Genomic DNA, 21785 nt, shown 5'->3' on the forward strand with positions numbered 1-21785 from the left:
TCTTCAAAAACAAATTTAAGCGATAAAACAGGAAAACTATTTTTAAAAATTGATCAAAAATAATCGAAAAACACAATTTAAATATGGTGATTTATAAATTTATAATCTCTGAAGTGAAAATTTGATTTAAATGAGAATACCGAGATAAGACTGCCTTTGAAGAAAATTAAGAATGAAAATTTTTATAGCTATTTACTAATTACGGATAAAGTATTAAATATTTAAAACGATATTAATTAAAAATGTTTTACATTGAAAATTACAATTCGTATTAGTAAGCGAAAACTGTTTACGTTAAGTAGGAATGTAGTTTTGGCACCTAATTTTACATTACAATTCGGTGTAATTAAATCATATTTCCTAATTAGAAGAAGCATGGAATTTTCACAAAATAAAACTTTTAATACTTTAAAATGAAAACAATAGTTAATAAGTGTTTATTTCAGAATAAATAATAAGTTGTTTTATATTTTAAAGAAATGTTAAAGTGTGCAAAATTTTAAATTTTTTAAAGTAATTATATCTAACACTTATTTCTTAGGTTAACAATGCGACTGCGAGAATACAGACCAAAAAATTACCGACAATACCCAACGGTAAGACGAAAACGACAATTGATGAAAGTAAGTATCAAATTAATTTACAAATTTTATCCTTTACAAAACAACCCTTCTGTTCTGGAATTTCTTTCCCATGTATACACACATTTTATAAAACATTATTTTATGTTATCTTAACAAATATAGGCTGAATTTAATATTTGTTCATTTAAGAGAGGGTATTGTAATGAAAATAAGAAATAATCGCATCTTGCTGACGCGATAAATATGATTTTTAAAAAAATCAAATGCCTTTGCACATTTTACGCATTTTATTTATTAATATATGGATAATATCGGTAACTCTAGATGGCATAACGCCCGAGTAGCCGAGTGTTGCTGACATCGGACTTATATAAGAAAGGAAGAGGGTTCGATCTTCGAAGCCACTAAGACCCACCAAGATACATCGTAAATTCTGAGGAATCGAAAGTCTGTGGGAAAGTTTCTTCCTCTTCTGTTCCATGTCTAAACTGTGGAGGTGGCTGGCCTCTTGAGTGTGCAATGCTGCCATCTATCCGGGTGGCTCTGAGCTAAATCGCACTTCCCCCCTAGCGGTGCTCTCTTGTCGCAAGGAAAATGGCTGGAGAGCTTGACTTGTCTAAGTGTCATTTAAAGCTGCTAAATGGATTTTTCTGAAAATATTTTTTTAATATAGACGAACTTAGAATCTTAGTAAACAAATTTATTTCCATTTGTTTACACAGTTTTTTATGCACGTTGGAATGTTAATATTGCTTATAAGACTTTTATTAAATAGTTAAAAATGACTTCTAAAAAGAATCTTTTTTAGTAAATATGTTACCATTATATTAACTATAAGTTAAAATATGCCATTGAAAAGTCATGTGAGAATTTGTAATTTTAGTTGTATAAAATAATTTACCTGTCGATTTTGTTGAAGTTTAAAAATTAAGACTAATTCAGGCAAACAAAAAATACATAGTTTTACAATAACTACAATTTTATTTGAATTTTTTCAGACGCAATAAATACAAAAGATGAATCTTTCAATTACTAAAATACAATAACACAAGTTTTTTCTTGATATTTTTAAAGATATAAAATTTATTTTTGAACTACTGAAAGTATATTTAGGGTTATTATTATTTAAGTTTATAACGTTATTTTTCTTTTTGCATTTAAGTTTATAAAGTTCTTTTTATCCACCAAATTATGAATTAATATTTTATATTTATCTTAGTGGCTGCTTTAAGAGGGGTTGCTATTCAGAGAGGACGCGCCCGAGGAGCTTTCGCAACCGCCTTTACACGCCACCCATCTCCACTAACTGCGGCCGCTGCAGCAACAGCTCTCCATAGTTACACGCCGTAAGCAAATATGAAAATTGTTTCAAGATTTTTCCAAATTTTAAGAAAAAAATATACATTTGTTTAAAATTATTTTTTATGAATTATATTTTTATTATCAGTTTTAAATTATATTTTAATCAATTTTACTTTTATTATCAGTTTCATATTACATTTTTATAATTTTATTTTTACTATCAGTTTCAAATTATAATTTTATAATTTTATTTTTATCATCAGTTTCAAATTATATATTATTTGGCTTTAAATAAGCTTTTTTTTGACAAAATCAATTTTATTTATTTTCAAGGAAGGATAAAATAAAAATAATTAAGTTCTCGATGAAGTGTTTGAATTATGGTAAATATTGTAGGCGATTTTTTTAAAGAAATTATACCCATGGTTACTTCTTTAAAAGTGAAATTCTTTAATGAGTGAGTTTATATTTTTCTTTTGGTTTTCACAAGATGGTTAAGCTCATGGAAAACTGTCCTCATACAGTTCTTTTCATACATTATTTTTTTTACAAAATAAAAATTAATAAAGATTAAAACTTGCTTCCTTTACGGATTAACTTTTATTTTTGTAAACAAATAAAAGCTAACTCAAATAATTTTTTTTAAAGATGACTTTTTAAAGTACAATGTTTCTAGTAATTGTATTCCCTTTTTAATCTGCATGCAAAAATTTGGAAAAATATCATAAAAAGTCACGAAGGAATTATCAAAATCACTAAAAAAAGAAGTTTTAGAAGGTAAAAAAATATAAAAAGCAAATTGGAAAATCTGTAAAAAAATTATATTTGTCTGATTACTCGCGGAGACTTTAAGAAAATTTATAAGAGAAAAAAGTTATTCTTTAAAAGAAATTCTTTTTAAAATTTACAATGTAAGTTTAAAAAATAATAAAGTAAAAGGCTATATAAATAATCTTTTCATGAGTAATTTCATTATTATTTACATTTCATAAATAATGCTATTGTATACTGTAAATAAACAAAACATGTTTGAGCTTCAGTGATAATGCATGTTTTTAGTTTATATAAAGTATGTTTATTTCATTTATAATAGTTTAATATAAATTAAATATATTTTTATAGCTTTCACTTAAGTTTGTCATTTATCAATTTCAAAATAGAGCACAGAATTCTATTTATTTTAACACACCCAGAGTAATATGTTTTATGTTCTATTAATTTGCATTCAGTAGTTTCGGAATATGAATATACCAATCTCTAGAATAGAGGAACGACATTGCTGATAATTCTTAAAATATCAAATTCGAAAGTATAATAATCAACACTGAAAAAACAATTGTGGTAAAATTACCGTACTTACATGATAATGTCATCTCTAGTGAAAAACATAATTATGGTAATGAAAACAAAATATACGGTATTTGGTAACAGTTTATCGGTAATTCTTTCAAAATTATATTTCTTATTACCACACATTTAGCAAAAATACTAAATTAAAAAGTAAATCTAACCGAATAAATGGATTTTATGCCATTTTCTAATGTATCAATTTCTAAGGTACAACATTTGCAAAATTTTATCACGTATTATAAAGCCATATTTTATTGCTAATTTTACCAAACACATGTAAAGTCAAACTTGATTATTTCACGTATTGAATGAATAAAATCCCTAATAATCGACAAGATCGCTTCCATCTTCTTGTATCATCATAATCATGCCACCACGTCATAAAAGGTATTTTGCACGTTTCCTTTACTTTTTTTATCAGATTTTACAACTATTTGCTCTAATAGACAGAGAAATCGCATACTTAATAGGTTTCTCCATTTCAAATTCTGGTCATGTTAAACCATCATTCACTCTCGGAGAAAAATATCCAGTAGTATATCCAGTAAAAATATAATTCTGGTTAATAAAACCAAAATATACGTTACGGTTTTTAAACCATTCAATTTATAGTATTTCCGTTCATATGGTAACTATTTACAAAAATTTTGGTTTTCAAAACTGTAGTTCATATTACCGCACATTTAGAAAAAATACAAAGCTGAAAAGTATATTTTATCGAATAATTGGTTTTTTGCCACACTCTAATCATTACAAAATTACAAAAGTTTACCACGCATTTTAAAACCATGTTTTATTGTTTACCAAAATTTGCCACAGCTCTTTGGTAGAATACCGAGCTATTTGATGTTTCCATAAAATCCAGAAATAAGGTAAATTTTGCCATTTTTTTGTAGTTTTGACCATGCTTTTTTCTCAGTGTAAAATATCAAAGTAGTTCTGCATAATATCTGCGAACACCTAATTGATAAAACTAACTTTTGAAAATTGGATAAGCAATAGTTACCAAAAATAAACTGAAACTTCTCACGTTTAAGAAGAAACAGAATATAGCAAAAACAGAGTGTTAAGAGTGTAAAAGCTTCGTTAGTTTTATCAGTTATTAAAATATTCTCTTTTGTTTCGCTCTACATTACAGGCTGATGTTGCATCGGGGAGTTTACCAAGATCCATTTTTGGCTTATGCAGGAGCTGAGAGATATCAACTTCCGGTAAGCAAGATTCTACAAAAGGATATCGGAATCATTATCCCGGATACAGAAAATGTTTGTGCTTTAAACTTTTTAACTTTACTTACAGATATTAAAAAAATATGATTAATTATTCAAACATTTCTACAAAACTGTATACTTTTCTAAGCTGAAAGAATGAATTAAAACTTAAATAAATAAAAGAAAGTATGAAAAATTACGATAATAATAATATCCCATTTTAATATTTTTCGATTATTAAATATAAGAGATATCTCTTTTAATTTCATTTTAGTATAATTGTAGTATTTTAGTGTGAATTTATACCATGATACATTAAATATTGATTAAATAAGTTAAATTATATAAGTTGCATGAAATAAGCTAATTTATTATGTTTATCTAATAAACTATTAGACAAACATGATTATTATCTTTGTTTTGAAATATAATTAGTTAAATTTTTATAAAAAAATAATTTTCGAATGCTTAATCCTATAACAGTTTATTAAGAGGTATATACCGCCAAACGGTGAGAGCTCTCTGAAAAACTGTTCTGTGAAAATATTGTGGAAATCATTAATCACGAGTTTCACGTAAAATTACAGAGAATTAAAAATGGAAAGATTCTTGTAAAAAAAATAGGAAAATGTCCACTGAAGTAATTTTACAGAAATAAAGTTTAATAAGCTATGTATTACTTTCTTTATTTTGACATGAATTTTTTTCTGCTGAGAAATTACTTTAAAATAATAAATGAAAATAAAATAAAAATAATAAATAAAAGAAGCCAAACCTCTAATACGCAATCGGAAAAAGTGTGAAACGATCCGAACCCAGCTTTTAACAATGGGAATCGAACTCAGCAATAGCCGTAGAGGCGATAATCTTACACACCACACCGACTAGGAAACAAGGTTAGGAAAGAAACTAACAAAGAGGTACATTAAGGAAAGTTCATTTAGCTAAATGCACATCTGTTTAAGATAAATTAATTTACATAAGTTTGAACAAGTGTTGATAATATTTAACAGAGTTTCTTTTTAAAAATTCCTGTTCATCAAATATAAATTCCTAATTTTAAAAAAAAATTCCTTTATAAAATTCCTTTTTTTCGTTTTTTTTTCTGAAGCTCTAATTACAAGTAAAAATATAGTTTGATATGTTTTACTTATAAAAAACAGTTTAATAGTTACTAAAAAAATCTCTTAGATTATCAGAATTATATTTGTACTAAAATATAGAATCCAAAAAAAATTAGTTTGAATTTTTTTATTGATATTCAAAATTAATCATTTGATTAATAACTTTTTCTAAGTGCAAATTTGAAAAATTATTGTTTGGAAGTGAGCCCTATTTGGAAGATTATACCTTTAACTCAGAAAAAAAACACTGATGTTTCATGCTGTATTTCATAACCATAAAATATTAAAATGCTAAATATAATATTTTTTACTTATTTTGACCTAAATTAATTAAAAATAGTGAAAAAAGTATGAAATATATACTTAATAAAAATTCTGTATCAAAGGATTAAAGCTTTCAAGAAAGTAATCAGTGGTCGTGGATTAAAATCAAGGATACTTTGATAACATTTCGATACAAAGCAAAAATGCATCGCTATGTTATCAAGGATTGCGTGAATCCTGACCGAGAATGCGTAGCCATAAAAAACAATTACGCGATGGGGCACAAATTGACCATCAATTTCTTAACACCACCTTGGCATCTGTATCACTTTTCCTTTAACCGTCAATTAAGTTTTGGTGGGAACAGGGATTAGCGATGATTCCCTTGTTATCTGTCATAGAGATTTGTGCGCTGTTACCTTCCAAATTGACTCACAAATGTTTGTCTTTGTGTCTTTCTACCTACCACCTAGTGACTCAATGGATCCAACACTTAATATCCTGGACTCTCTTTTGGTCAAATACTCCCAATACAATGTAATACTGTGTGCTGATGTTAACGCTAAGTCTACGGTCTGGGGCCCGAGATCTGATAATAGGGGAGATGACCTGTTGATGTTCTTGATTAGCCATGATGTTCATGTAATCAATGATCCTGAGGCTCCTCCGACTTACTCATCCACACTGGGACACAGCTGGATAGATATCATTGCTACTAACTCTGACTTGCTTGACAACTATACAGTCCATGACCACATTAGTTTGTCTGACCACGAATTAATTACAGCTGAAATAACCACCCAACATAACAAAATTCAACTTAAAAATAGTTCACACAATTACAGGAATCTCAGGTGGATTGATCTCAGGACAAAGCTTTATAAGATTCCAGAAAAATGGAACGCTGAAAATGTAGAGAATATTGATCAACTGGAAGATTTTATCAAGGGTATAACTAATGACATTAATAGGGCTTGCGATGAATCTAGGAGAAGATCCGGTTCTAGAAAAAAAGGACCAACTTGTCCCTGGTGGAGCCCCAGACTGAGTGAGATTAGAAATAAAACCAGAGCACATAGAAGATTGTACCAGAGAGCCTGGGAACAGGATGACAGAGTGGCACAGAAGATCAGGTATAAACAGACTCTGGCCAACTATAAATGTGAAATCAAAAAAGCAAAAAGAGACCACTTTAAGCAATTTATCAACGGTATTAACCTCGAACAGGCATTTGGATCGCCATACAAGATTGCTGACGGTCAAGACCTTAGAAGACAGAATCTCTATAACACAATCAGATCTGATGGGACCACCACAATGGAGCTTAAAGAATCGATTGATAATATCCTTGCTTATCATTTTCAGGAGGTAGAGGAAGACATGATCACATGCTTTGGACAGGAGGCTGAGGATGATCCTTTTGGCATGTATGAAATTGAATGTGTAATTAGAGACTTAAAAAGTGGCAAGGCTCCAGGACCAGATGGAATCCCGGGAGAGGTCATCAGAGACCTATTTTACACAAATAAGATCTGGTTCACTAGTATCATGAATAAATGTCTCTCTTTGGGTCACTTCCCAAAATGCTGGAAAATTGCCAGGGTTGCCCTAATTGGTAAACCAAACAAAGATCTTGTCAATCTAGATTCCTACAGGCCCATTTCCCTACTGCCAGTCTGGGGAAAAATTCTAGATAAACTTTTATGCAAAAGACTCACATATTACTTGGAAAGTAAAAATAGCTTGAATGATAATCAATATGGCTTCAGATCTGGTAGGGGGACGGATGACGCATTGAAGGCTGTAGTGGATTTTATTGGTGAGGCTAAACAATCTAGCAAACATACAATTGGAGTGGCCCTAGACATCAAGGGTGCTTTTAACAACGCGAGATGGGCTATACTCAGGGAGAGACTTAACAGCCTGGATCTTCCAATCAACATACTCAAGATTCTTTTCAGTTTTTTAAACGACAGAAGTGTTTTATATGAAAACAGTGCTGGTCACATTTTAACTCGAAGAGCTTTTAACGTTGGTGTTCCTCAGGGTTCTTCCCTCGGGCCCATTTTATGGCTGATCCTTATTGATCAAGTTTTTAATATCTTTAACGAGGAATATTTTAGCCGTTTTAATAATTTTAATTCTACTGATTTTAAACTTATCATTTTTGCTGATGACATGTTTTTACTTTTGAGGCGTACCATCTTGTATCACTTTGACTCTCTGGCTACACAAATTCTCGGCACGATCTTGACCTGGGCTGAAACCCAGCATCTCAACTTTAGCAAGGAAAAAACCAAACTAATCACTTTTCCGAAATCTAACAAAAGAATTGCTAGACTTCCTTGTGTCAAGATGGATCTTCCGGATAACGCTAATATAAAGAATGTGAAAACACTAAAGTATCTAGGTGTTATCTTAGATCCACAACTCACCTGGATTCCCCATCTTGACGAAGTTAAGGATCGTGTACAAATGTTCAATCACAAATTAAAGAGGATTGCTAGAGTTACCTGGGGTCTCAACCATCATGTTCTAAAAAAGATCTACCTCCAGGCAACCGAGAGAATCATCATCTATGCGGCCTGTGTCTGGTTTAGAAACACAGTCAAAATAAGAGAAAAACTAAAATCAATTCAAAGAATTCCGCTTATTACCATTACCAAATCTTATAGGACTGTCAGTACTGATGCACTCCAGATACTGGCCGGGGTAAAACCAATCTACTATAAAATAATTGACGAGATTTACATTAAAAGAAATATCTGGAAATGGAGGATAGAAGACATCAATTGGCTTGAAAATCATATGTACTTTCCTGATCACCTCTTACTGCCTCCCAAACTGGTTCATCCCTCAAACTCTCTCGCGTTGCCCTGGGGGAAATTTCTTCCAACTAACCATGGCATTGAAATCTTCACAGACGGGTCGAGAATTCAAACTGAGAACAATGGTAGACTTATAAATAAATCTGCATATGGTGTTGTAATGAAGATAAATGGCAAAACCATCAGTACCATCTCGGCGCGTTTAAATAACAACTGCAGTATTTATCTGGCTGAGCTCCTTGCGATACAGACAGCGCTCCAATGGCTTAAAAACCAGGGTTCTCCAATGGCAAGCATTTACACAGATTCCCTTTCTTCACTTATGAGCCTGGAGGACCCACGTAAACACCTCAAACTTATAGAAGACACCAAAGCCATGTGGAGTAGCAACTATAATATAAATTGGATTAAAGCACACTCAGGCATTGAAGGGAATGAAGAGGCCGACTGGGTTGCTAAGGAAGCCACTAAGCTTGGCCAGATTGATTTTGAGATCCCGGGTGAAAAATGCGAAATTAAATCTTACATTAAGAACATTACTTTTAACCGCTGGAGAAATGACTGGAGGTCTAGTGACAAGGGAAGACAAACCTATAAAAAAATTTTTAAAGACCCAAGCATAAAGCGCCTGCAGGCCAATTTTTATTTAAACCAGCTCCTTACTGGCCACGGAGTGTTCGGGACCTATCAACAAAAATATTTCAAAAAATCAGCTTCATGCATTTACTGTGGAGTGAGACAGGACATTGATCATCTACTTAAGCACTGTCCAAGATTCCGGGCACTTCGTGGAACCCACATGAATAATTGCGAAGAGGAACATCAATTCTTCGCTATATTGACCTGCAGGAAAATTGTGACTCAAATTATTAAACAAACCCTCGAGGACATTCTAGCCCCAGATCAACTGGCCCCAGTCATGAACCAACAATAGAGCATGTCATCGTTAATTTTTACTAATCAACTTTTAGCCTTACATTTTGAATTTTTATCTACTTTTGATTTTAGACTTCATAGACTTCTAGTCAGACTTTTACTTTTAGACATTTACTATTTGGACTTTTAGCTTTCATTGATTTTAGTTTTGAGATTTTTTATCTCTTGTTTCCTTGTTATTATAATCATTTAATTCTCGACATTTACACCGGCGCTATTGGGTTTCATTGCCTTTAACACATGTTTTTAATTGTCAAACTTCATTGTTAATCCACTTTTAACTGATCATCACCACTGTCATTTGGCGAAATTTTACTGTAACTTTAGTTTTTAGAGAAATTTTATTGTAATAATTTTACTTTTATCTCCGTATACCCCCCTGGGGTGGGTCGGAGTTCAACCTTACTTTAACCGTCAATTAACTGACCAGGGTTTATCCGCTCAAAGAACAACTATCTTTTTATCGAGTTGCTCGACAATGCTCATGTTGCACGACATTCCTAAAGCTGTGACTTCCTTGCGATGGTAGGAATGTTATTGCACCCTTCGTATTCACCTGACATGGGTTCTAGTAGCTATGACCTCTTTCTTAAGCTGCAAGAACTTCTCCAAAGTATCCGATTACCTTACGTGCCGTCTGTGATCGTAATGGCAGATAGATCTGCCATTAATATCGTCTGACAAATCGTTGCCAACTCTATTCTTTAAATTCTAGACATTTGGCAAAAGATATAAGATTTTGTTAGTGATTAGATTGAAAAAAAACAGTGTAATTTTAATTAGTGCAATTTCGCTTGTTAGCTCATTTAAAAAAAATTTCAAGCTTATTGTTTTCCCTTTATTTACATTTTTCATATTTCTTAAATATAAAGAGTATTTGTAGTGTATTATAATTATTTTCAAATATTACGTATTAAATATTTTTTGATGAAACATATAGCTTTAATTTCTTTCAAATAAAGACTATTTAATACACTTAAGTTTTTTTTTTCATTACTCTGCAGTGAAAATAAATACCATGTTGATTTTTGCATTTTCCTTTTAAGTTGTATTTTATGAAATGTTTGAATATTGTCAAAATAATATACTGTAATTTCGATTTTAAAAATAATCTACTACGTGTTCGCTTATGTACTTTTTTATTACCGTAGGCATCATATGCAGCAAGTGCAGCTTACACAGCAGCAGCAGCTCGAAGTTACGCAGCAGCAGCTGCGGCAGCTCAACCAGTAGCATCATACGCCGCTGTCGCAGGGTAAGAACCATTTCTCTCCAAAAATTTAGTTTATTTTTTTCTTTTCGTTTGAACCTTTTAAATCATTTTCTATGTGCTTCTGTTGCTTGCTTGAGTTTAAAGAAAAACTTCTACTTCTTTTAGAAAGGAAAATTTCTACTTTAGCACATTTTGAAATGCACTCTTTTTTTCATATATATATATATTATTTTTTAGAAAAAACTGCATTTTTGCTTTCTTCCCTCTTTTCTGTTATGCATTTTAGAATAGACATTTTCCTTTTTGTAATGTAAGAAATGCATAGATGGAATGCTTATGTGACATTTTTGTGCATGAAATTCACCTTTTGTTTACGAGCATTTCGAAACAAATAAATTTTGCACACCAGACGAATGCTAGAAAAAAGCTGTTTAGTGTAGTTTTAGCGAAATAGATCTCAATTTTTTTATAATGTATTTGATTGTGTATCACTATGTGAAACTTCATTATCAATTTTATGTAATCTGTTTTGCGCTGGTATAAACTGTACTCTTATATGGACTTGACATTTTATTTGTAATGATTTTATATAGCAAGGCTGCAGATTTATGCACACCTGCCGTAAAAGTATACGTTTTAATTGCATATAAAATGAAATCAACGCAATACTTTTTTTAGAAATATTCATATTTATTAATATACATATCTTTTTTATAGAATTTATATATTAAATGTATCGAATCATAATAAATGATGACATTAGTTGGTTGATCTTAAGGTTCACAAAATGTGGAACAATAATGCGAAAATAGATTGCCATTACTCTATTGAAATAAAAATGTAGGAAAATCCATCAGGAGTTTCTATTAAAGTAATTCCCCTAATCCTTTGAAATTAAACCTATAAACAATGCCTTTTTACTCGTAAATTTTCTTTTTATCTCCAAGTAATTTTGCAACATAAAACTTTAAACAGAGCACTCAGAATGAAATATTTCAACCGCATATTAATAAATTAAATATGCTACTATATCCATGAATCGTTTCACTTCACTTACTGTGACAAGTGTCAAAAGTTATTAAGTCGTTTGACGCATTGAAAATTCAATGACGAATGCAGTAATGAAATTTTTATTTGTCACTTCGTCACAACTTTAATCAAATTATATACTTGTAAGTAAATTAAACATGAACACTTTTAGGGGTAAAATAACACGTTGAACATGAAACTTAAATTAGAGCAGCCATGGTAAGTCAGTAGTTAGAAAATCGAACTCCGGTCCAGAGGAGCCGGGGTTCGATCCTCGACTCCGCCATTACCCACCGAGTACATGCGATATACGTGCTAGTGAAATCTGTGGAATGAAAAGTCTTGCGGTTAGTCGCTTAGCGGTACAGGGGTCTGGGGAAAATTTCCTTCTTCTTCAAATCTATGATTAAATTGAGGAAATGGATACACGGATAAGTGTTGCTGCCAACTAATCGTGGGGATCTGAACTACTATATACTTTCACCCTTGAGGTTGTTCCCTTGTCAAACGAAAGCCCCACCTTCTTGAATTAATTTGAAAAAGACCAATAGCTTGTCCATTAGTCATTCGAAACAGTAAATAAAATTTAGACCAAGGCATAACTTTTATTACTTAAGATTAGGTCAGCTTAAAAGTTTTCTCAAGCATGTTTTCCAGTATTTGTTCCTCTACTTAACGAAACAAACCTTTAACTACGACTGGAATACATTCAAAGTACAGTTATGTTTAATATAAAAAATCTATAATTAAATATATAGTTAAATATATAAATAACTCAAGGATTTCAATTGGGAAAGTTTGTTGAAAATATAGGGGATTTTAATTTTAAAAAATTTAATTACATTTTTTATTAAAAAACACAATGATAAAATTTAATTTTTCTTCCACTGCCACTCTCCTTTAAATTTATTTGGATCCAAAAGTAATTTTTTTTAACTTTTTTTTCAATATGGAAAGGGATTATCGCAATTTATTTTTGAATCACTGGAAAGTTTACTAAATAAATTTAGTGCATGAATGAACTTTAAAAAGATTGTTTATGACACAATAGCAGTAAATAATTGACTAGTGAGAGTAATTGTTCAAACGTTAAGCACTGAAGAAGTTACAAATAAGTTTAATCGACAAATTACATTGGTTACCACAATCAAATCCTTAGAATCATAATCCTTGTGTTACTTCCTTTTTATACAATTCTTTCCACTAAATAAGCCCTAGACATTAATTTACTAAATGAAATGATAAAACTCATAGTTGGCTTTTTAATTCTTCTCAAATTTTCTTATTTTTCAATTTCTTTTTCCAAATCACTTTCGTCATTGCTAAAAGTCCCGGATCAAATTTTACTATAAAGTACAGGCACTTTGGGTGCATCATTCATAAAATCTATTTTTACCGTCGAGAACAATAATATATATTTAATTACAATGGTTCTGAGATTTTCCGTATTTATTAACTGTAAAAATTACGGTATATCAGATATTTTGTTCCGCAGCGTCTTCCGATAAAAATGGATTTTACAGTACAGTCCTCATACAAAGGTGCACAAGGTATACGCTGGTTTCCAAGTAAATTTAAAAGATAAAAAGGGGATCAACTATTTCCTTAAACACAACATGTAAACTCATTATTTATTGAATTAAAAGAGTTCATTGGTTTAAAAAATGTAATATATTTAAAAATAAGGCAGGTGTGCAAATAAAAGCAGAGCATGGCCCTTGCCTTTAAAAACTGTTCTTCATTGTTTCTTATTCCTAGATCTCCATCATTGTATTACAGCTATGGGAGGGAATATGCTGACCCATACCTAGGCCATAGCATAGGCCCAGTCGCTGGATACGGGGTAAGTGTACAGTATAACAAAATATATAAAACATATGTTTACATATTGTTTAACAAAAAATATATTTTGATGTAAGGGTCAGATCAATCAATTAGTATTCAAAATATAAAAACAATTAGCAAAATGACTATTCAACATTTCGATCAAATAAATAAAAGCCCTAAAAGGAGTGAAGAAATAAGATTTACCTTTTGAGTTAAAAAGTCGAAGCATGTTTCAGGTTATGAAGCAAAGCAAAAATTTAATCTTGTTCCAAATTAATCTGAAATAAAAAATGTACTTAAGGAAAATTAAACAGTAAAAAACGTGATTTTAAATCATTAAAAAGATTAATAATCACAAAATAAGTAGTATAAAATGTTTATTGCGAAACATTGACAATCTCAAAGTTAGAATTATTTTTTCATCATCTATAATGAAGACGGCTTAAAAAATAATGACTGTTTCTTTTAAAAAAAGAAACTCCAAGTTACTTGTAAATTGTAAAAAATTTTAAAGCACTATGTTCTTTGACATTTTTATATATTTTTTCCTAGTTTTGAAATTTGATTTCCCTTTTATACCTTCTGGTTTGTCATTGTTTAGCAATGAAATATTTATATAAAGAGTAAAGATATTTTTGGAGTAGTTGGTTACTGATTCAGGTGATAACAAGTTAAACAAATTATTATATAGAGCTTCAATTAAAACGTTATCCTCAACATATTTCCATCGAAACTTTTAAATACTACTTACTACCAAAAGATTTAAAAAAAAAGGAGAAAAATAATTTGGAATTATATTATTATTTTCTTTTAAAAAATTCATTTTACGCAAAATAAGCTATTAGTTTTTTTGGAAAACAGAACACAAGTCTGTACTTCATTTATCTACATATTCTATGGGAAGAGAAAAAAAATATTTATTCCACCCATAAATAAAAATCATATGGTGTATATAAGAGGCAATGATGACAATTTATAACTGTTTTCTATTGAAATTTCAAAGGAGGTTAGAGAGTATTAATTAAGGCTGAACTCTGCTATTATACTGAAATATATAAACTGAAATATAGAAGACGGAACACAAGTATTTATTAAATATAAAGTACGACAGGAAAAGAATAACGTGTTTTTCGGTAGTTTAAAAAGTAAAGAACAGTCAGTACCCACAGTGAACTCTATCTCCAAGGAAATGACCAGTTGCAGAGGATTCGACAAGAACTTGCCCCCGCACTTCAAATCAACAGTTCCCACAACTCCATTTCGCCTCAGCATTAGTTTTAAAACAAGAGCTTTTTTCCGCGTTTGTATTCACAAGCATTTATTTTCATTTCTTTTGAATTTGAGATCAAACGAGCTTTACAAAAATATCGTGTTTATCATGTATAAACTAATTTTGATGCATCAATTGTAATTCACTTCATTTACATAACCAGTAAACAGATTATGGTCTATGCTTCCCAACTTAAAATGCTACGATTTTTTACCTTGTTAAAGGTGACACAGTGTGTAAAGTGTGACACACGTAATTTTCTTTGACACTATAACCTATATTAGCTCCACAACAGACGCGGCTAGAATTTTCTTCGATTGAACATCTCTAATATTGAACATCAGATTAAACGTCACCAAATATTGCCTCATAGCGATGCAATTGAAAATATTTCTTATCATTTTAAAAGAGATTAGATTTATTTTAGTCGAAAGAATCCATTTTTCTACAACTGTACCTATATATCTACACTTATCAAATAAATAAGTGCAAATTGTTCAAATTTACGATATTTCAAAATTTCATCAATTATCTCCAGAACTTCTGGTAGTTTTTGCTTACGCTGAGCTTTAATTTAAACAATAACAGTGAGATGTCTATATATCTGCAAAATAGACACTCCATATAAGCCTTTTTTTATTCTGCATCACTTCTCCCATTTTAAATTCAGTTTAATGTTATTCACGAACATCATTGCATATTATAACTATGAAATATCTATAGCACTATATGAGCTAATATTCAGACCAAATTTCCTTCACAAACCCTGTCGTGTAGTTGTAGAGATAATCAACCAAATTTAAAAAATTCCCTTATATTGTCTACCATTGCTTTTACTCCAATATTCAACACCATCTCTTCTTTGAGAACTTTACACAACCACCATATTGAAACCACCATACATCTGCAAAATATATAATTTGTCTTATCTTAATATCTTATCTTAGAAGTTTTGCTTCATGATTTGAGTAATTAAATGTTATACTCAACTATTAAAGGTATAGCCTGAAATAGTTTCACTTTTGCTTTGATAAAGATGAATTGTTATCAGACATTAGCATATATGACAGATGAATTGTTATAATGCGAACTACTCCTAAATATCTTGTTCTTTTTCGTGAATTTTAAAAGAGAACATAATTCATAAATTTAGTTTCAGTAAAACATTATTTTCTCCTAAATAAATCAGAAAACTATTTTTCTAATTATAATTAAATCCAATAGGAATGAATTAATAACATTTGAAACATTTTATTACAATTAGCTACTAAAAAGGAAAATATTAACTTACATAAAAAGTATATAATAAAAATAAATACGAACAAATCTGCAACTTACATTCTTATTTATTTATTCATTTAGCTTCTTTGAATAATATTTAAACCATCTTTCAAGCTTAAAAAATTTTTACAAACGCGATAAAAGATAAATATTTAAGGCTGTATGCAATGCATAACAAAACGAATAATAATTTTAATTACATCAAATTTTTCAGCATTTTTAATAGGCCGATAAAAATTATGTGTCTTGAAAAGAAATCAAAGTCTCTTAGAACAATCCATGTACTCTTTTTAAAGTTATGCATGTTGTATAATTATTTGCAATTTTATGTAGTTATATGCAATTTTATGACATAATTCTGCTCTGTATAATGATTGTTTTTAAAGTTTCAAATTAAATATATGTTTAAGAAATTAATTGCATGCTTTGGTGGCATGTTTCGTTCACGTAGTGCTTAATTTCTTATAGCACACAAGGAAAATTGAAACTCTGTACTTACATTGTGCTTATTAATTGATGATATCAGAATTAATACATCCAAATAAGAAAAAATAATAAGCGTATTTGGAATTTTTCATGTATATTTCTACAATAACTTTCGTTTCGAAATTATTAAAGATTAAACACCTCAAAATTTCAACCAAAACATTTGAAACAGGATTTTGCCTTCAACTTCTTTTAGGGTAACGAAAGTAAATTCCATTCTCCAAAAACAGCTTTAAAACATTTTCTTTCTTCTTTGAAACTAATTAAAGTACCGAAATGAAATTTTAGTAATATATTTCTAGAAAAAAGGGCGAATTGTAGTTCTCAGAATCAGGTGAATAAAATGTTAATTTTTTTTCTAAGAATTTAAGTAATATTTACACATCTAAAAGCACATCTAATGAAATTAATTATAACAGATGTCTTAAGATATTTCAAAGCTGCATTTGCAGATGAGTGTAATTGGAAATCATTAAAAATTTCTGTGACTGATTAATTCCTAAAGGTGTGTATTGAATTTGCTTATTCTGAACTTGAACCATACAATAAACAACAATTTAATAAATTTGCGCACTTGAAATTATACTAATTAATTTTACATTACTTTTAAAATTAATAAAACTTAATTAATGAGTTCAAAACAAGAATTAAAAACACATATTTCTCTTTTTTTTAAAATAACTGAAGAAATATTTCATTTACATCCTTAAATTAAATAGTTCCTACTAAATAATTAGATACTGTGTATACATAAATTTGTCTTAATATTTGCATAAATTATTCTTGGCATTAACATAAATTATAAACCTCCAAATTTGAAATAATATCTAATTAATAGATAATTGCTGATTCTGATTTCATCAATTCAGAACTGGTATTTTGAAACCTGCATGTCTATAGTGTTTGTTGGTGTAGAAGATAAATTGGTTTGTAAAACATCCACATTGCCCAAACAATGTGCCTGTTTTATGACTTGCTGAATTTGAATATTGCATTTATTAGCATTATCATCTCACTGCATATGAATAGTAATAGGTTTGTGATTCGTTAATGTAGTGTATTAATTGCATTTTGACAGCACATTAATTTTCCTGATCTCGCTTTCAAAAATCTTTAAAGAAGAGTACAGTATATTCATATCATGAATATAATCAGGTTTGAAAAAAATAAATTGTTGATTAAAAAATAAAAAAATAGAAATGGTTATTTAGGCATGCTGTAATGTTAATATTTATAAAAGTTTTCAACTTACAATCAAAACCTTTCATATCAATTTCAATTTACTAAAAGTTGATAAAATAAAGTTACTTTTTCCTATTTATAAGCAATGATTAATTTATTAATGACTATGATGATGTATTATAGCATTTCAAAAAATTGAAGGTTAAACATTGGCCAATCAAGCTTATTAATCTTTAGTGGTAGCAAAAAAAAATTTATTTTGTCGCGACACATACACTGGGAAAAAAGTATGGACAAAATTACCAGAATATGGTAAAATTTACCGCGTTTCTGGCTCTACTAGAACATCACAAAGCACGTACTTTTTACCGAAGCGCTTTGGTAATGATTTTGCTGAAATTAACATGTGGCAACAATATGATTTGTGATAAAATTTGGTGAATGCGGTAAAATTTTATAATTTCATCATGATACCTAAGAGGATGGCATTAAAATTATTAATTGGTTAAATTTACTTTTCAGTTATGTATTCTTTACTTATTGTGATATAATAAGGGCCATAATTTTGAAAAACAAAACTCTCGCTAAACTTTTACCATATGAACAAAAAAAACAGCAAATGAATGGTTTAAATACCGTGTCTTTTGGTTTTATTAACCAAAATTACGTTTTTATTACCGGAAATGTCTTCACTAAACAGAAATAAAATTCACCAGATTTTTTTTCACTGTGTAGTTATTTATAAAAAACACATTTAAAATATCAGTTTTGAAATTTTTGATCACCGTGCTGTATACGTCATACTTGAGAAAAACTACCAATTGCTGAGACAGTAAATTTTTGATATACCACAGACTTCTGTTTCTTTATAACATGAAAAAAAATTTAACCACCCACCGGTTCCGATTAAAGTTAATTTAGTGCAACAGCAAAGTATTTGTTTTACTACAGGTTTGATAAAAGTAAGCAATTTTATTATTTTTATTTACTCTCTGATTGCGCTTAGAAAATACATAGAATTTAATTTAATGCAGCACTTATAGGCCTAAAGCGGAAAATTCAATACCATCCACTATGAAAACTTCTATTACTCACCAGTATGTGGTAGGAATCAAATTGACTGCCACTGAGCTAATGAAATAATTTTAATCCAACAATTACGATCCATAGTAAAGCATTAAAATAGCACAATTTTAGGTTCTCGTACAAAAGAATTGTAACTTGTGATATATTTTATACATGAACCAAATTTTTAAACTTTGACTAGTCAAGAAGTCTTGGATTGCAGATGTTTTGGTTTTTCTTCGTCAGCTTAATTTACTTGAATATTTTTAATCGACTGTTTAACCCTGCAATGTTGTAAAGTAACTTAATTAAAACATCACTGTGAATTATATTTAGTAGCTATTTAAACTTACTAATTACACAGAAAATATTCCAAGTAATGTTCATCATATATATGTAACAAAACTGAACAAAAAAATTTCTATTGTTATTGTTTCCCGACAAAACTTTACTAAAAAAAACTAACCTACATCACTTTCTCCGTAGATATTTTTTTCATGTACATTTCTAACTATTTTACACAGCAAAATATGTTAATTTAACGAAACAACAGAGATTTTCTTCATTATTCAGCTTAAAAAATGATCATTTCAGGATTATTCCTCAAAGATACGGGAAACTCAGCACACTGTTTAATTCAAAAATATTAAATCAAAAGTAGTCTTTTCATAAATATAAATGTCATTACCATACAAGTACAGTATTTTTACCACAGTTTTTTTTCTCCGTGTATTTATTCAAACCATGTCTCCCGTAACATGAAGATATCACATTAATGCATAAAAACTGATTATTAAATCAAGAGTAATTCAGTTTTTTTTTATATATATATATTTTGATCACTTTGCCCACTTTTTGTGAAATAAAGCACCTAATATGACAAGTAACATGATATCTTGATTATTACATGATACCAAATTACACGATCTGATTACATAATGAAGTTAAGGGTACAACGATTTTGGTATTGTTTTCGTTACTTGCCGATGTTTCTTAATAACATAACAACAATAACATAATGATTCCGATTTTTAATATTGGCTTCTCCCTAATTGAAACATAAAACATCGGGATGCCCTGTACAAAAAAAAATGTATTTTACTCAAGAGGATTTTCCTTTGACATTAAGCGGGTACTATTCTGTTTTGTAATTAGGCTGCCGTGTACCGAAGTGGTTACAACCGATTCACCCCGTACTAGTAGCTGACAGGAGACCAGTACTGGATATTCAATGATTCAGGCTGATCCACAACAGCTTAGAACAGCGACATATTCCTATAGCAGGAAAGATATGCCAAGCTTCAACATAGACTGTTACCGTTTGTAAAGTTTACGTTGGATCAGTTTCGAGTGTTAAAAAAAAAATCTCGATATAAAAGATGAATGAATAGAGAGATTGCGTTCTCTCCTGGAATTATTTAAACTGATGTAACAGTTTTAGTTCATAATGTATTAAAATATTTTTTGATATTACTATCACTTCATTCAAGTGAGTCTATTTTAACTTTTTATTAAATTTAGCCAGATTCTTCTTTTTTTTCAAGAGTAGAGTTTCGATTATATATTTTTATTTGCAAATTATTATAATGTAAAATATTTGTATTTATTTTAAAATATACTTGTTTTAATAAAAATTGCATTTACTACTGGTGAATTGAAAGGTGATGTGATGAAAGTTTTTTGCTATAATTGCAATCGATTTTATTAATATTCAGCTGTAACTATGTATTATTTGCCTTGAATTTCTGAAAGATTTCACTTGTTGTTGAAATTTTAGGCGTACTATATGCTAACTTAAATATTTATATAAAAATATAGCGAAACTTTTTTTTACTTGTTTTTTTTTAACATCAAAAACTATTCAAAGAGTTTTACACAATTGTTTCTTTTCAACACAATAAAACTGTAAAAACATTTAATTCGTTATTAAAATGCTGTTTTTTGCTTAGAATATTGTGTAATATGTTTTTGAAAAAAACTTACTGTTTGCGCAATAAAATGTATTTATAGCACAACAAATTTACAATAAGAAAATATATTTTATTTCGATTGAGGATCAAAGATAATACATAAACTCATGCAATTTATTCAATTTACTTTATTTATTTTTGTACATATCTATGTATAATATATCATCAGTTACCTTCATTTTATCCCAAAACTTATTTTCTGTACATTGAATGCCTTAAGTCTAATTATATCCTACTAATTCTTTTCAAGAACTTAAGAAACTGACGCTCTACATTGCTTACGTACATTTCATTACGTTTTATTTTTCAGTAACAATTTATACTGCACAGTGGTCAAAAATAAACGAACCACCAGAATAACTTTTGATCTAATGATCGGATCTTTACGTTCTAAAATTCAATCTTAATGGCTCAAGTGGATAACCTAAAATGTACTAATTAATGACGGCATACAATCAGACACAAAAACGTACTTCCTCTGAATAGACATCTCTTTTTTTGACAAATTCAGATTTCTGACCCAAAAATATCGGAAATAGCAGCAATCAGGAAATATGGTCCCAATAGCTTGGTCATGAGAGTGCTCCAAAATTTGGATCCCTTAATGTTAATTTTACTTTTTGCGTATTTCGTTATATCTTGAACTTCTTAAGCGATTAAAAAAAATTGTACACAAATATGAAATTTGCTTAGTCAAATATCTGGCACCTTAAACAGCTGACTTTTTTGAAATTCAAATTCTCAGCACTATTTGACCGATTTTGCTCAAATTTTGTATTTTGCCTTGTAAAATTATGTTCCTTAAAATGATGCAAAAATTTGTATACCTTACAATTCAAAATTTTTTGACTATTATTAAATTA

At 29.5% G+C, this 21785-nt stretch overlaps 1 protein-coding gene across 3 annotated transcripts in view; it reads left to right on the forward strand.

The window, feature by feature from the left end:
- The window catches only part of LOC107444238 (RNA binding protein fox-1 homolog 1-like), a 311515-nt gene extending 291218 nt beyond the window's left edge, over positions 1–20297 (forward strand). For 2 of the 3 annotated variants that reach the window (XM_071177682.2, XM_071177681.2), the window contains exons 6-11: positions 542–623; positions 1804–1930; positions 4375–4501; positions 10751–10854; positions 13600–13684; positions 20108–20297. In XM_071177682.2, coding sequence (XP_071033783.1) covers positions 542–623; positions 1804–1930; positions 4375–4501; positions 10751–10854; positions 13600–13684; positions 20108–20152 — 570 coding nt within the window. In that variant the 3' untranslated portion in view covers positions 20153–20297. The remainder of the gene's footprint in view (positions 1–541; positions 624–1803; positions 1931–4374; positions 4502–10750; positions 10855–13599; positions 13685–20107) is intronic. The other variant, XM_071177683.2, reaches the window with a different exon arrangement.
- Positions 20298–21785: the final 1488 nt, after the last annotated feature.

Source organism: Parasteatoda tepidariorum, chromosome 2 (genome assembly GCF_982258835.1).
Source record: "Parasteatoda tepidariorum strain Cologne lab strain chromosome 2, Ptep-v5.0, whole genome shotgun sequence".
NCBI lineage: Eukaryota > Metazoa > Arthropoda > Arachnida > Araneae > Theridiidae > Parasteatoda > Parasteatoda tepidariorum.